At 44.5% G+C, this 16,109-nt stretch overlaps 1 protein-coding gene across 4 annotated transcripts in view; it reads right to left on the reverse strand.

Moving 5' to 3' along the window:
• Positions 1-16,109, reverse strand: part of PUS7 (pseudouridine synthase 7) — an 86,175-nt gene that overhangs the window by 69,324 nt on the left and 742 nt on the right. For all 4 annotated transcript variants that reach the window (XM_073573619.1, XM_073573620.1, XM_073573617.1 and 1 more), the window contains exon 2: positions 3,771-4,149. In XM_073573619.1, coding sequence (XP_073429720.1) covers positions 3,771-4,114 — 344 coding nt within the window. In that variant the 5' untranslated portion in view covers positions 4,115-4,149. The remainder of the gene's footprint in view (positions 1-3,770; positions 4,150-16,109) is intronic.

Raw genomic sequence — 16,109 nt, forward strand, 5'->3', positions numbered from 1 at the left:
CTGCCTGGTTCTCTTCCTTGAGCCCGGCATAGCCAGCCTCTGTGCACTATAAGGGATCGTACAGGGGTGGCTACGCAGAGGGAACCCACAGAAAGCCTTATAGGAAGTATAGATTCACAGCTGAGTAATGAGAACCCAGCTGTGAGCTTACCCCAACGGTGTGCCCCTAGGTCCAGCGCCGACAGATCCCAGTTCTGTGCCCCCGGAGACCGCTGTGATGCTCCTCTCCTGGATCTCATCCAGAAAAAATGGCCACCGGGGCTCTGAGGAGAGGGAGGAGGGGGCGGAGAGCTGAAAAGGGCGCGCTGGGCTGTGTAAAAACGCGCCCTTTCTGCCTCAATCCGCCCCTTCTATGACACTCCAGCGTGTCATTTTGGTCATCCGGGGGGCGGGCCGGGGGGCGGGGAAAAGGCGGCTTCAGCTAGGCCGAAGCCGCGGCCTAAATTAGAAGTTTGATGCCCAGGAGGGCTCCAGAGCGGCGCGGTAGTCCGGGGGGGGGGGGCGGATTTGTACCATACCCCCCCAGAATGGTCGACTGGATAGCGGTGGGGGTAGCAGGGGTAGCGGTTTTTGTATGGGGGGCCCCTGAAGCGCTATGGAGCCGCTGCTGTTGCAGAGACAGGGACGCAGAAAAGCCCTGTCTCTGCTCTGCCATCCAGTCCACACCCTCCCCCGGTCCCAACAGGATCCCTCAGCCAGCCTGGGGTCCCTGGAAGCTGCGAAATGCTGCCTGATCTCGGACCCTACCTGAGGCGTCTCAACCTAATACCCCCTGCGGGGTATTAGGGAGGGTGCGTCTGTCACCGTCAGGGGGTCTTCATCCTCGCCTCAACCTCAACCCAGACCCCTTAAAGGGGTTGGGGAAGGAGGGGCGTCTCGACCTCGAACCAGGACCCGAGGGACTGGGGAGGGAGCGACATGGGGAAAAAAACACCTCGACCTCAACCGGGTACCCCTAATAGGGAACCGAGGAGGGAGCCATGCCGGGAGTCTCGCTGGAGACCCACTTTTCTTCATCTGTATTTCCGTGAAAAAAAGGAAAAAAAACGGAAGAAAAAAGGTGTGCCTCCTTGCGACACTAAGGAAAAACTGGAGAAGGCTGACGCCGTCCAGGGGTGTATACTGCAGAGGAGGAGCCAAAGTTAATCTTTTTCAGATTATGCATAGTGTCGCCTCCTAGTGGACAGCAGCATAACACCCAAGGTTCTGTGTCCCCCAATTAGGCGACAGAGTAGGACACAGATGCTCATGACAAGAACATAGTTTTGCCTCTAAACAATTCACTAATGTGGCCAAATTAGAATACTGTGCACAGTTTTGGGCACTAGCTTACAAAGACATAGTCCAACCATAGTGGTTAAAAAGGGTGCAGAAAAAAGGGATTGAAGTTCTTATGGGAATGGGTGGACTGTGTTCCAAAACAGATTATCAAACTTGTGGTTATTCCGTTTCTAAACATGAAGGGGCGATCTTATTACAATGTACACATATATGAATTTACAGTACACACACACACACACACACACACACACACACACACACATAGACCTGAAATAATGACAAGGAGTCATCCTCTACATCTAAAGGAAAACTTTTTTTAAACGTTGATCTCTTTGCATTTGCAATGTATGATGATATGCCTTTGTAAGGGTTTACAGGGGTAACCCCTTTCACCAAATCATTTATACAAAGAAGAACATAATTCCACAACGTCCTCTTGCCTGGAACATTTCCGTCTCGCTCGTAGATATTGTCCAGTGGGGATGCCCATTTTGAGTGGAAATGGATGGATACTGTCCCAGTGAAGGAAGCTATTTGTGGCAGTCTCTTTTCAATAGGTTTTAGTCTGGATATTGCCAGTGTCCACCCAAATTGTGAGATCAAGGAAGTTGATAATTTTAGTGTTAATCTCATGGTATATCTTAAGGCCATGTGCACACGATGCAGATTCCCAGCGGATCCGCAGCGGATTTTACCGTGCAGAAACGCTGCATATACGCATTGTGATGTACAGTAGCATCTTAATCAATAGAGAAAAAAAACGCTGTGCAGACGCTGTGGATTTTTCCGCGCGGTTTTCTTGTGGTTCAAAATATGCAGCATGTCACTTTTTTTGTGTGGTTTTCCACCTGCTCCATTCTCGAAATCCGCAGGGGAAAACCGCACAAAAACTGCAAGAAAACCGCAAAAAAACAGGAAGAAATCCGCAGGAAAAATGCAGGTCATTTGACCTGTGGATTTCTTCAATTCTGCGCGGAAAAATCCGCAGGGCAAAAAAGTACGTCTGCACTTAGCCTAAACCTATTTTGTTATTGAGAATGTAGATGTATACATTGGGTAGTCTCAATGCAGATGGTTTGAATAAGGGATTCTCAAAGGGTGCCTTTAAGGTTTTTCTATTCAAAAACTCCTTAATAGGCCTTTCATTGAGATTTCTTGAGACATTATTTCAGTAGTTTTCCGTAACTACTCTTTTAGAGTACAAAGGGATTGCTTAATCTATCAATAAAAGAGTATATGCATAGAATCCTTTTTATATACTCATAAGGTCTTTTTGTTAACATTTGGGTTTTTGGTTTAATTATTCGGTTTTAATCTTTCGGTACAATTTGTATGTCCTCGTGTGCTATAGTTTAACATTAGAAAATTATTGTGGTAAAGTGATTTGGTTCATTAATCTGCTATTATAACTATATATCAGGTTATACACTTTCTAATATAAAGAGATTCATATTAATATTCAATGCTTATACGCATTATGATCTTGAAATTCAGCCGTTATGATGTGGTGCTGATATTAATCACTTTTGATGCGCCAAGCAGCTCTGGTGTCCAAGGCGACACGTCATCACTAAAACCATCCACTGTGCTTAGAACAGATAAGATGCAACATGTTCTGCTATCCAATCAGATTGTGCCATGTCATCATGACGTTGCTGATGACAAGCGGGTAGATCATTGGTACATCGTTAGCATGGTAACGTTGAATCTGATGTTTTGGGAACATTTGGACCTATGATAGCGCTTGTTACAAGACCCAAGGTACTTTGACTGCAGGTGAGTGTTATTATCGCATGTAGTTGGCTAGATAGGTCATTTCCTGCAATTAGACACATATAATGCATTGGCTCTGTTATGTAGCACAGAGACTATCTATCTTGTTTGGCCGGCCGCCATTCTCCCCTGATGACACCGCCATGTTGGGGGGTGTGGTGTGCTTTAGTACAACTGTCCCATCTGCCAAACGGTGTTGATACTCTGTGGTGTCATTAATTGATACCTAGGCAGTTGCCTTTATGCTATATCCTAATTTTTTAAGTAGTGCAGGGATAGAATGTTTAATGTAAAATGTCTATTTACCAAAATTTTTTATCAATGCAGTGAGATTTTGTAACTCTCACCCACTTGATGTTGTAATCGTAATTTCATTTAAAGAATTTCAAGGAGGGGGCTTGATGGCTTTCTTGAGGAAGCCAATATTACAGGTTATTGGTACTAGATTCTGTAATGGGGCATTGATCGAGGGAACTAGTCATATTTCTATATATTTGGAGTCGGGAAGGAATTTATCCCTAATACAGAGCAATTTAAATCTGCCTTGTGGGATTTTTGCCGTCCTTTTGAGCAAAAGGTTATTATGTAGGTTGAACTTGTGTCTTTTGGCATAGATAAGAGGGAAGAATGAGTGTACAGCTTACTGGAAGGGTAAATGGTTATTTACACTTATATTCCTTATGCAACTTGTACATACAGTATAGCAATGGCTTTACCTTTCTTTCAAGATTCCAGAGAAACCTTCATGAGAGCTCACAAATTTGGTGATCCCAACATCAAGTTCTGTCAACCCATGTTTCATCATATCAGCAAAGCTCTCAGTGTCACCATCATCAGGCTCCCCCTCCAAGAGTTCCTCTTCTTCACTTTCACCATTCTTTTCAGCAATAGTTTCTATTAGTATGGCTTTTTTCGATTGAACAGTTTCCTGAAGTCCGGTGACTGATTTATCAGCAAAATCATTTTCTGAAAGCTTTTGCCTTTTGGCTTCATCGATGGCAAGGTCTTCAGCTGTAAGGTGGCGTTTTAGTGAAATGGTTGTCATTTCAACAGACTCCATAGTTTGGAAGGCACTGTGGAACTTCTTAAATAAGACTGGTGGATAAAAGTTAAAAAAGTATTTTTACAGACTAGTTAACCTTTTAAAAAAAACATTAAAGCTACGTTCACGTGTAGCGGAAGTCTCGCGGAAGTTACCGCGGGAAAATCGCGGGAATTTATAATGCGATTTTCCCGCAGAAAAACTAGCGATTTGCAAGAGTAATTAGCTTGCAGAATACTAGCGTTTTCCAAGCGATCTGGAGCATCACTTGGATAACTGATTGACAGGTTGGTCATACTTAATAATAATAATCTTTATTTTTATATAGCGCTAACATATTCCGCAGCGCTTTACAGTTTGCACACATTATCATCACTGTCCCCGATGGGGCTCACAATCTAAATTCCCTATTAGTATGTCTTTAGAATGTGGGAGGAAACCGGAGTACCCGGAGGAAACCCACGCAAACACGGGGAGAACATACAAACTCCTTGCAGATGTTGTCCTTGGTGGGATTCGAACCCAGGACCCCAGCGCTATGCAGCATCAGTAGTAAAAGATAAAATGTAAAAAAATAATTTAAAAAAATAAAAAAATATTGCTATTCTCACCTTCTGGCGTGCCGCGCAGCCTTCCCGCCTCTCTCCACGCTCCCGGTCCCAGTAATCCTTTGCGCTAATGACCGCGAGACGTCGCCCTCCCGCGACGTCATCGCGAATGACCGCGAGACGTCGCGCTCCCGCGAGATCGCGACATCATCGCGGTCATTCTCGCAAAGGATTACTGGGACCGGAGCGTGGAGAGAGGCGGGAAGGCTGCGCGGGACGCCGGAAGGTGAGAATAACATTTTTTATTTTAATTCTATTTTGTACAGGGATATGGTACCCACAGCCCGGAGGACAGTCTCCTCTCCTCCGGACCGTGGGTACCATCCACAAATGTTCTGCTTACTTTTCGTATGGTGGGCACAGCCACATGCGGGAAGTAAGCAGAACAATGCATTCCGATGTGGGCGGAATCGCCGCGATTCCTCTAAATTAATGAGCATGCTGCGTTTTTTACCGCGAAGCAATTCCGCCGCGGAAAAAAAATGCAGCATTAGCACAGCATTGCGGAATCCCATAGGATTGCATGGGATGCTTATTCTTCGCGGCAAAATCGCGCGTTTAAAACCGCCGTGAAAAAAACGCGACGTGTGAACTCAGCCTAAGAGCCCAATTCATTATGACAACTTTTCATGACTAGATAGTTTTTTCACCTGTTTTTCAGACTGGAAGATGGTGTAGAGCTCCTGTATATAATGACCCTTATGGGAATATTAGTATTGTGTTTATTTTATTAATAATCAGTATTGTAGTTTTCGGTCACTATGTGGTGGCAATATGTGTTCTTGTCATAGTGTGGCGGTATTTGTTCCTTGTATGTGGTACTACATTCACTATGTGGTGGTACTATGTGGTCTGGTCATGGTTTGGCTGTATTTGTCGCCTGTACATGGTATTATACAGTCACTATGTTGTGATATTCTGTGATCTGGTCATGGTGTAGCTGTATTTGTCCCTTACTATGTGGCACTATTCGGTCACTATGTGGTGGCAATATATGATTTGATGAGAACTGGTAATGGGTGATTGGTGAGGACATTGTACATTAGTGGAGTTTTTCCAGGAGTTGGCGGTGGGACTGTTGAAGATTAGAGGTGGAGTCGGAACTGGGGCGGAGTCTCAAGGGGACCCGAAAATGTTGACAGTATAGGGCCATGAAATTCCTGGTGGCAGTCCTGATTGTATGCATAGTATACAGGAAGGGTTGACAAGTGATTGCTGGGTGTAGTGAGAAATCCAGATCTGCTGGATCCTAGGAGACCCTGACAGCTCGGTTATGCTGCCAGCAGACTGAATTTCCTCAGTAACTGGGGCTAACATACCAGCCCCATTTACAGGGAGAAAACCAGATTAAACATACAGTGGGGCAAAAAAGTATTTAGTCAGTCAGCAATAGTGCAAGTTCCACCACTTAAAAAGATGAGAGGCGTCTGTAATTTACATCATAGGTAGACCTCAACTATGGGAGACAAACTGAGAAAAAAAAATCCAGAAAATCACATTGTCTGTTTTTTTTTCATTTTATTTGCATATTATGGTGGAAAATAAGTATTTGGTCAGAAACAAGCAATCAAGATTTCTGGCTCTCACAGACCTGTAACTTCTTCTTTAAGAGTCTCCTCTTTCCTCCACTCATTACCTGTAGTAATGGCACCTGTTTAAACTTGTTATCAGTATAAAAAGACACCTGTGCACACCCTCAAACAGTCTGACTCCAAACTCCACTATGGTGAAGACCAAAGAGCTGTCAAAGGACACCAGAAACAAAATTGTAGCCCTGCACCAGGCTGGGAAGACTGAATCTGCAATAGCCAACCAGCTTGGAGTGAAGAAATCAACTGTGGGAGCAATAATTAGAAAATGGAAGACATACAAGACCACTGATAATCTCCCTCGATCTGGTGCTCCACGCAAAATCCCACCCCGTGGGGTCAGAATGATCACAAGAACGGTGAGCAAAAATCCCAGAACCACGCGGGGGGACCTAGTGAATGAACTGCAGAGAGCTCGGACCAATGTAACAAGGCCTACCATAAGTAACACACTACGCCACCATGGACTCAGATCCTGCAGTGCCAGACGTGTCCCACTGCTTAAGCCTGTACATGTCCGGGCCCGTCTGAAGTTTGCTAGAGAGCATTAGGATGATCCAGAGGAGTTTTGGGAGAATGTCCTATGGTCTAATGAAACCAAACTGGAACTGTTTGGTAGAAACACAACTTGTCGTGTTTGGAGGAAAAAGAATACTGAGTTGCATCCATCAAACACCCTACCTACTGTAAAGCATGGTGGTGGAAACATCATGCTTTGGGGCTGTTTCTCTGCAAAGGGGCCAGGACGACTGATCCGGGTACATGAAAGAATGAATGGGGCCATGTATCGTGAGATTTTGAGTGCAAACCTCCTTCCATCAGCAAGGGCATTGATGATGAAACGTGGCTGGGTCTTTCAACATGACAATGATCCAAAGCACACCGCCAGGGCAACGAAGGAGTGGCTTCGTAAGAAGCATTTCAAGGTCCTGGAGTGGCCTAGCCAGTCTCCAGATCTCAACCCTATAGAAAACCTTTGGAGGGAGTTGAAAGTCCGTGTTGCCAAGCGAAAAGCCAAAAACATCACTGCTCTAGAGGAGATCTGCATGGAGGAATGGGCCAACATACCAACAACAGTGTGTGGCAACCTTGTGAAGACTTACAGAAAACGTTTGACCTCTGTCATTGCCAACAAAGGATATATCACAAAGTATTGAGATGAAATTTTGTTTCTGACCAAATACTTATTTTCCACCATAATATGCAAATAAAATGAAAAAAAAACAGACAATGTGATTTTCTGGATTTTTTTTTCTCAGTTTGTCTCCCATAGTTGAGGTCTACCTATGATGTAAATTACAGACGCCTCTCATCTTTTTAAGTGGTGGAACTTGCACTATTGCTGACTGACTAAATACTTTTTTGCCCCACTGTATATATGAAATGACCTACACAAGGACTTTCAGAATCTATTTGGAGAGCCCAATGTGTAAAATACATGAAAAATCAAAACCAAGGCCAATCCAAATCGCCATTACTAGACCCACCCCGGACAAAAAAAAACGTGCCTGATGTATTAAAATAATCTATTCAGAAAGGGGAACACTATTTAAAGGGAATCTGTCACCCATTTTTAGTGATATCATGTAAAGATATCATTCAATTCTGTGTCACAAAAGGATTATATTAGTACTTTTGATACCCCCTGACCCCACACCTTTGATGCATAAATACCTTTTTAATCACTCTTCCGATGTATGTAAATCACCGCGGTTCGGTCCGATGGGCGTGGCTTATTCTCCTTCCCCCCACCTTGGCTTGCTGGACGTAATTTCATCTGTGAATATCACAGATGCCGTTGTGTTTTCGCGCCTGCACATTGATAAGGCCGCTCGTGCAGCATGCTTTGACCAACTGTGGGCAAAGCATATAATCACTACTGCGCATGCGTCGGCATTTTTCCCTGCCATCTATGACCCGGAAGTCTTCACATGCCATAGACGCTCTTTCTGGACACCGGACACCTAAGAAAAGGCCAGAGCAGTGCGCATTACCATGGAACCTGAAGAAGAAAATCATCTACTTAATGCACTGCTCAGGCCTTTTCTCAGGTATCCGGCGTCCAGGAAGAGCGTCTCTGGCATGTGAAGACCAGGGCAGTGGAGTGGGTAAGCCAAACCTGCGACTCAGACTCCTCAATTTCCCTTACTCCGACTCCCACACATATTGCTTATATTTAAGTGAAAAATTTATTGTAGGACAATGTGAACATCAGACATTTAATCATTTTTATGATACAATAATCCAGATATTTAGATATATATTATGTTCTATTTATTGGAACACAACTTTAGACCACAAAAAACTGTAATATATTGTAAATATGTAATACACTATGTAATATCGATAACATTATATATATATATATATATATACACAGTCATGGCCAAAAGTTTTGAGAATGACACAAATACTATATTTTCACATGATCTGCTGGCCTCTGGTTTTTATATGTGTTTGTCAGATGTTTTTATCACATACAGAAATATAATTGCAATCATATTATGAGTAGCAAAAGGTTATATTGACAGTTAGAATGAGTTAATGCAGCAAGTCAATATTTGCAGTGACGACCCTTCTTCTTCAGGACCTCAGCAATTCTCCCTGGCATGCTCTCAATCAACTTCTGGATCAATTCCTGACTGATAGCAGTCCATTCTTGCAAAATCAATGCTTTTATTTTGTCTGAATTTGAAGGTTTTTGTTTGTCCACCCGTCTCTTGATGATTGACCACAAGTTCTCAATGGAATTAAGATCTGGGGAGTTTCCAGGCCATGGTCCCAAAATCTCTATGTTTTGTTCCCTGAGCCATTTAGTTATCACCTTTGCTTTATGGCAAGGTGCTCCATCATGTTGAAAAAGGCATTGTTGATCGCTAAACTGCTCTTGGACGGTTGGGAGAAGTTGCTCTTGGATGACATTCTGGTACCATTCTTTATTCATGGCTGTGTTTTTAGGCAAGACTGAGAGAGAGCCCATTCCCTTGGCTGAGAAGCAACCCCACACATGAATGGTTTCAGGATGCTTGACAGTTGGCATGAGCAGGGCTGTGGAGTCGGAGTCGTGGAGTCGGTGCTCATTTTGGTGGAGTCGGAGTCGGTATAAAATGGACCGACTCCGACTCCTAAAATATATAATAAATTGGGTACAGTAATTCAATGCAGGATGTGCTGAATATTTTTTCATAGGAGTTTGGGAAAGTTATGAAATGTCCTATAAATGGCTGTTCTATTCCTGATCTAAGGCTACATTCACACACAGCGTTTTTCCTGTGTTTTTTGAGGATACGTTTTTCAGCTGCAAAAGCTGATCATCTTTTTAAAAAACTGCATCACCTGAAAGGTTTTTGAGCTCATAGATAATGTTTTCAATAGCAAAAGCAGATTAGAAATCTGCTCTATCTATCCATTTATCCATATCTGTCTATCCATATCATATCTGTACCAAAAAGAATGAAAACCGGGTAGTACACCAATATATATTCTGTTCTATCTAAATATCTTGATTATTGGATCATAAAAATGATTAAATGTCTGAGGTTCACATTGTACTACAATACATTTTTCACTTAAATATAAGCAATATGTGTGGAAGTCGGAGTCGGTGTAAGGGAAATTGAGGAGTCGGAGTCGGAGTTGGAGTCGCAGGTTTGGCTTACCGACTCCACAGCCCTGGGCATGAGACAAGACTGGTGGTAGCGCTCACCTGGTCTTCTCCGAATAAGCCGTTTTCCAGATGTCCCAAACAATCGAAAAGGGGATTCATCAGAGAAAATGACTTTACCCCAGTCCTCAGCAGTCCACTCCCTGTACCTCTTGCAGAATATCAGTCTGTCCATGATGTTTTTCCTGGAGAGAAGTGGCTTCTTTGCTGCCCTCCTTGAGACCAGGCCTTGCTCCAAGAGTCTCCGCCTCACAGTGCGTGCAGATGCACTCACACCTGCCTGCTGCCATTCCTGAGCAAGCTCTGCACTGCTGGTAGCCCGATCCCACAGCTGAAACACTTTTAAAAGACGGTCCTGGCGCTTGCTGGTCTTTCTTGGGCGCCCTGGAGCCTTTTTGGCAACAAGGGAACCTCTCTCCTTGAAGTTCTTAATGATGCGATAGATTGTTGACTGAGGTGCAATCTTTCTAGCTGCGATACTCTTCCCTGTTAGGCCATTTTTGTACAGTGCAATGATGACTGCACGTGTTTCTTTAGAGATAACCATGGTTAACAGAAGAGAAACAATGATGCCAAGCACCAGCCTCCTTTTAAAGTGTCCAGTGATGTCATTCTTACTTAATCATGACAGATTGATCTCCAGCCCTGTCCTCATCAACACCCACACCTGTGTTAATGGAGCAATCACTGAAACGATGTTAGCTGGTCCTTTTAAGGCAGGGCTGCAATGATGTTGAAATGTGTTTTGGGGGATAAAGTTCATTTTCTAGGCAAATATTTACTTTGCAAGTAATTGCTGTTAAGCTGATCACTCTTTATAACATTCTGGAGTATATGCAAATTGCCATTAGAAAAAATGAAGCAGTAGACTTTGTAAAAATTAATATTTGTGTCATTCTCAAAACTTTTGGCCATGACTGTATATGAGTGTGTATATATCACTGTGTAATAAACTATGCAAGTGGCAAAAAACAGTTTTCAACAAAAACATACTAAATAACATTTGAGCAGTCTCTGAATTTGTTCTAAGAAATAGAAATGCCTCCATCAGATCCTCCTTCATAGATGACCTCAAATCTGACCTACTAACAACCTCTCTACACTAGCTTGGGTTGGAGGCAAAGCCGTAACCACATGGGCAACATCTCTAACAATTTCCGGGTATAAAGGAATTGCCTCATGCACAGTCGGTTTTGATGAACGGTTGAATTTTTCTATTTCTTTGAGAGCAAGTGAAACATTTTGCCGAAATATGGTCAATCTACTTGCTATAGGAGACTGAGTGAAATCTTTTTCCTTCCAGCAACGCTTTACCTGCTCCATGTCATCCAAATACTTGTCACAATCAAACTCCTCATCTGATGAGGATGAAGATATGGCAGCAGTAGCACTGTCAGGACCCAAGTCCTCTTGCGCCTGGCAGACCTCCTGTAGGCCACTCATCCTAACTGCTACCTCAGTCAGAGCTTCTTTTCCTTTAGTAAGCTGTTGATCATCCAGCAATATACGATGAATCGGGTCCACATAAACAGCTGCCAGAAAATTTTTATTTTCCAATAGCTGTGTCTCTCTCCGTTTCATTGAAGCAGAAATGCCATCTGCGATTAAACCTCCTCTTTGGGACAGGCAAAATAGCAAGTTCTTCCACTCCCTTATGAAAATGCCAGGAGTTAAATCCTCAGCTTGTAAATTTTTTAGTCACAGTAAATGGATGATTAAGCAATTCCTTCAATTCAGCCACCTGTGTCCATTGACCTTCATTTAGGGTTACCTGATGGTTCGCCATATCTATAAGAACCGGTTTTAGTTCAAGCAATCGCTCAATCATTAAATAAGTGCTGCCCCACCGAGTGGCTTGATCGACAATTGCCCCTTTCCCAGCACGTCTCTTCAAGATGGAATCAATTTTAGGGGTTCTGACGGCAATATCCAATTTCCTCACTTTTCCAATCAGATTTCCAGCATGTCCCTCTTGCAGACTCTCGCTTACTGCCAGCTGCAGCGTGTGCACAACTTTCTCACTTTCTCCAGCTCGGGGACCAGGATCCGGATCCTGTGCAGGGCAGTCACCCCTCCCCCTCCTCTCTCTGGTGAAGATGGCAGAAGACAGGACATAGGAGGGGAGATTGCCCCCTGCAGTCTGGAGCCGATGCAGGACGGGAGCACTGCAGCATATACAATTGAGTTTTGATAGGTGCGTGTCCCTGCTTCTAGGGGGGGGCAACTGCCCCCCCTGCCCCTCGCTGGCTACGGCCATGATTCACACAGCGTTTTTGCGGCTCCGATTTTTCCAGTAAAATGCAGTAACTCTGGGCATCCCAGCAAAGTCAACGGGTTTCAAAATATGACATTCAGACACATTGTTTTGTGAGGATCCGTTTTTGGGCTGAATGAGCATGCGGTATTTTTAAAAAGCTGATCTGCTTTTGCAGCTGAAAAACATATCCTCAAAAAACGCAGCGAAAACGCTGTGTGTGAATATAGCCTTAGGTCAGGAATAGAACAGCCATTTATAGGACATTTCATAACTTTCCCAAATTCCTATGAAAAAATATTCAGCACATTCTGCATTGAACTACTGTACCCAATTTATTATATATTTTAGGAGTCGGTCCATTTTATACTGACTCCACCAAAATGAGCACCGACTCCACAGCCCTGGTGAAGACTTCCAGGTCATAGACGGCAGGGAAAAATACCCGCGCATAGTTGGGCAAAGCATACTGCGCAAGCGTGAGCGGCCTTATCAATGCGCAGGCGAGAAAACACAACGGCATCTGTGATATTCACAGATGAAATTACGTCCAGCAAGCCAAGGTGTGGGGGGAGGGGGAGGAGAATAAGGCACGCCCATCGGACGAGTGATTAAAAAGGTATTTATGCATCAAAGGTGTGGGGTCAGGGGCGATCAAAAGTACTAATATAATCCTTTTGTGACACAGAATTGAATGATATCTTTATATGATATCACTAAAAATGGGTGACAGATTCCCTTTAAAAACTATTTTACAGATCTGTTGTTGTCATAAAAATAAGAGAAAGACAACCATTTCCTCTTTTTTCCCCTGCTGATATCCTCCCCACCCAAAAAAAAAATAAATAAAAGAACAATAATTAGGTCCCATGTGTAACAAAAAGATATAAAAAAAAATTGACTAGCTGAATGAGAAGAAAACTGTACAGCTCTTATACTGCATGTACGAAGAAAGAACAAAATGTGTCAGGTCAGGAACAGGGCTAAATGGCCCAAACTGGTCTGGAGGGGCTGACAGGGTCAAATAAAACTTTGCCCAGGTGACTGGATATGTAAAAAGAATAGCCTCAGCCAGTCTCGCCTACTGGACCCCACCCGAGTGTGGCGGAGGCTGCTCTGAGCAGACATAGAACTTGGCAGTCGCCGGAAAACTGCGGCTTGTGATCGGCTGCAGGGATCTGGTGGCACAGAGATGTGCGACACCTTAAGGCTGTGTGCACACGATACAGATTTGCAGCGGATTTTACCGTGCAGAAACGTTGCATATCCGCATTGTGATGTACAGTAGCCTTAAAATCAATGAAAAAAAAAACCGCTGTGCAGACGCTGCGGATTTTTCCACGCGGTTTTCCTGCGGTACAAAATCCGCAGCATGTCACTTCTTTTGTGCGGTTTTCCATCTCCCCTGTCACCAAATCCGCAGGGGGAAAACCGCAGTGGAAAACCGCACAAAAACCGCAAGAGAACCGCATAAAAAATGGAAGAAATCCGCAGGAAAAATGCAGGTCATTTGACCTGCGGATTTCTTCCATTCTGCGCGGAAAAATCCGCAGGGCCAAAAAGTACGTCTGCACTCATCCTAAAACATCCCATGCTGCAGCTAATCACAGGCGGCAACCATCCGGCAGCTGATGGAGCAGTGACATCACCACTTTGTGACCGGCCTCGGTTGGCTCCAGGTAGACGAGTACGGCTGAGGTTACTAGGTTTCCTATATGGTCACAGACGGTGCCACTGCGTTCTACAATGCCACTCTCGCATCAGCTATTGACGCGGTTGCCCCTCTCGTTCATGGCAGAATGCGACATATCAACAGACAACCCTGGCACAATAACACCACTAAAAAGCTCCGGCAAGTGTCCAGGATTGTAGAGTGGCGCTGGAAGAAAACAAATTTGCAAGATGACTTCACCACATTCAAATAGGCAACACACTATTTCAAATCTGCCCTCACCTCTGCTAAACAGGCCTACTTTACAACCCTCATATCTTCCCTATCTTACAACCCCAAACAGTTGTTCAAAACTTTTAAATCCCTCCTCCACTCACCACTGCCCCCTCCAACCTCCCTCATCTCTGCCGAGGACTTTGCCACACACTTCAAAAACAAGATTGACCAAATAAGGCAACCACCACAACCCCTTTGTATACCAGACCAATGCCCAAACCCCATAACCTCACTCTCCAACATCACTGAAGGGGAGCTTGATCATCTCTTCTCCAAATCGCACCTCATCCCATCCCACCTCCCCTCCAACCTCATCACCACACTTATCCCATCCCTAACCCACTTCTTCAACCTATCACTAACGTCCGGTACCTTCCCTTCTGCTTTCAAACATGCCACAATCACGCCTATCCTTAAAAAGCCAACCCTCGACCCAACCGCTATGTCCAGCTATCGCCCAATATCGTTGCTCCCATTCGCTTCCAAACTCCTGGAACAGCACATTCACGCTGAATTTTCCTCCCACCTCTCATCTAACTTGTTGTTTGACAATCTACAATATGGTTTCCGCCCCCATCACTCCACTGAGACAGCTCTGACCAAAATTACTAACGACCTACTTACAGCCAAATCAAATGGACAATACTCTACTCCTGTTTCTAGACCTGTCCTCTGCATTTGACACAGTTGACCACTGCCTCCTACTACAGATCCTCTCCTCCATCGGCATCAAAGGCCTTTCCCTATCCTGGATCTCCTCATACCTTTCCAACCGCACATTCAGCGTCTCCCACTCCCACACCACCTCCTCATCCCATCCTCTCTCTGTGGAGTCCCCCAAGGCTCTGTTTTAGGACCCCTACTCTTCTCAATCTATACACTTGGTCTGGGGCAACTCAAAGTCCCACGGATTCCAGTACCACCAGATCTACCTCTCTGGCCCAGATGTCACCTCTCTGCTGTCCAAAATCCCAGAATGTCTATCAGCCATATCCTCCTCCTTCTCCTCTCGCTTCCTCAAGCTCAATGTGGACAAATCTGAACTCATCATCTTTCCTCCATCTCATAGATCTTCCTTACCCGACCTAGCTATAACAATTAATGACATCACACTTTCCCCAGTACCGGAAGTCCGCTGCCTCGGAGTAACCCTTGACTCTGCCTGTCCTTCAAACCGCTCATCCAAGCTCTTTCTACCTCCTGTCGCCTCCAGCGCAAAAATATTTCCAGAATCCGTCCATTCCTTAACCCTCAATCTACTAAAATGCTTGTGCATGCCCTCATCATCTCCCGCCTCGACTACTGCAACATCCTTTTCTGTGGTCTCCCTGCTAACACCCTCGCACCTCTCCAGTCCATCCTTAACTCTGCCGCCCGACTAATTCATCTCTCCTCGCTACTCCTCCGCTTTTCCCCTCTGCAAATCTCTTCACTGGCTCCCACTCCCTCAGCGTATCCAGTTCAAATTACTAATACTGACCTACAAGGCCATCTATAACCTGTTTCCTCCATATATCTCTGAACTAATCTCCCGATACCTTCCCTCGCGTAATCTCCGGTCCTCTCAAGATCTCCTTCTCTCCTCCACACTTATTCGCTCCTCACCCAACCGCCCCCATCTTCTGATATTCTTTGCCCCAACACGTCCGACTATCAACCACAATTGGATCCTTCAGACGGAACCTGAAAACCCATCTCTTCAAGAAAGCTTACAGCCTGCAATGACCCCGCTCACCTCAACCAACTCCGGAACTGCTGCAGCCCACCAACCTACTGTCTCCTTCCCCACCATCCTGCAGCATGTAAGCCTGAAAGGGCAGGGTCCTCTCCCATTTGTATCAGTCTGTCATTGTTAGTTTACTGTAAGTGATAGCTGTAATTTGTATGTAACCCCTTCTCATATACAGCACCATGGAATCAATGGTACTATATAAAAAATAATAATATCGT

This window comes from Dendrobates tinctorius, unplaced genomic scaffold (assembly GCF_039654945.1).
Source record: "Dendrobates tinctorius isolate UK_male_01 unplaced genomic scaffold, ASM3965494v1 ptg000035l, whole genome shotgun sequence".
NCBI lineage: Eukaryota > Metazoa > Chordata > Amphibia > Anura > Dendrobatidae > Dendrobates > Dendrobates tinctorius.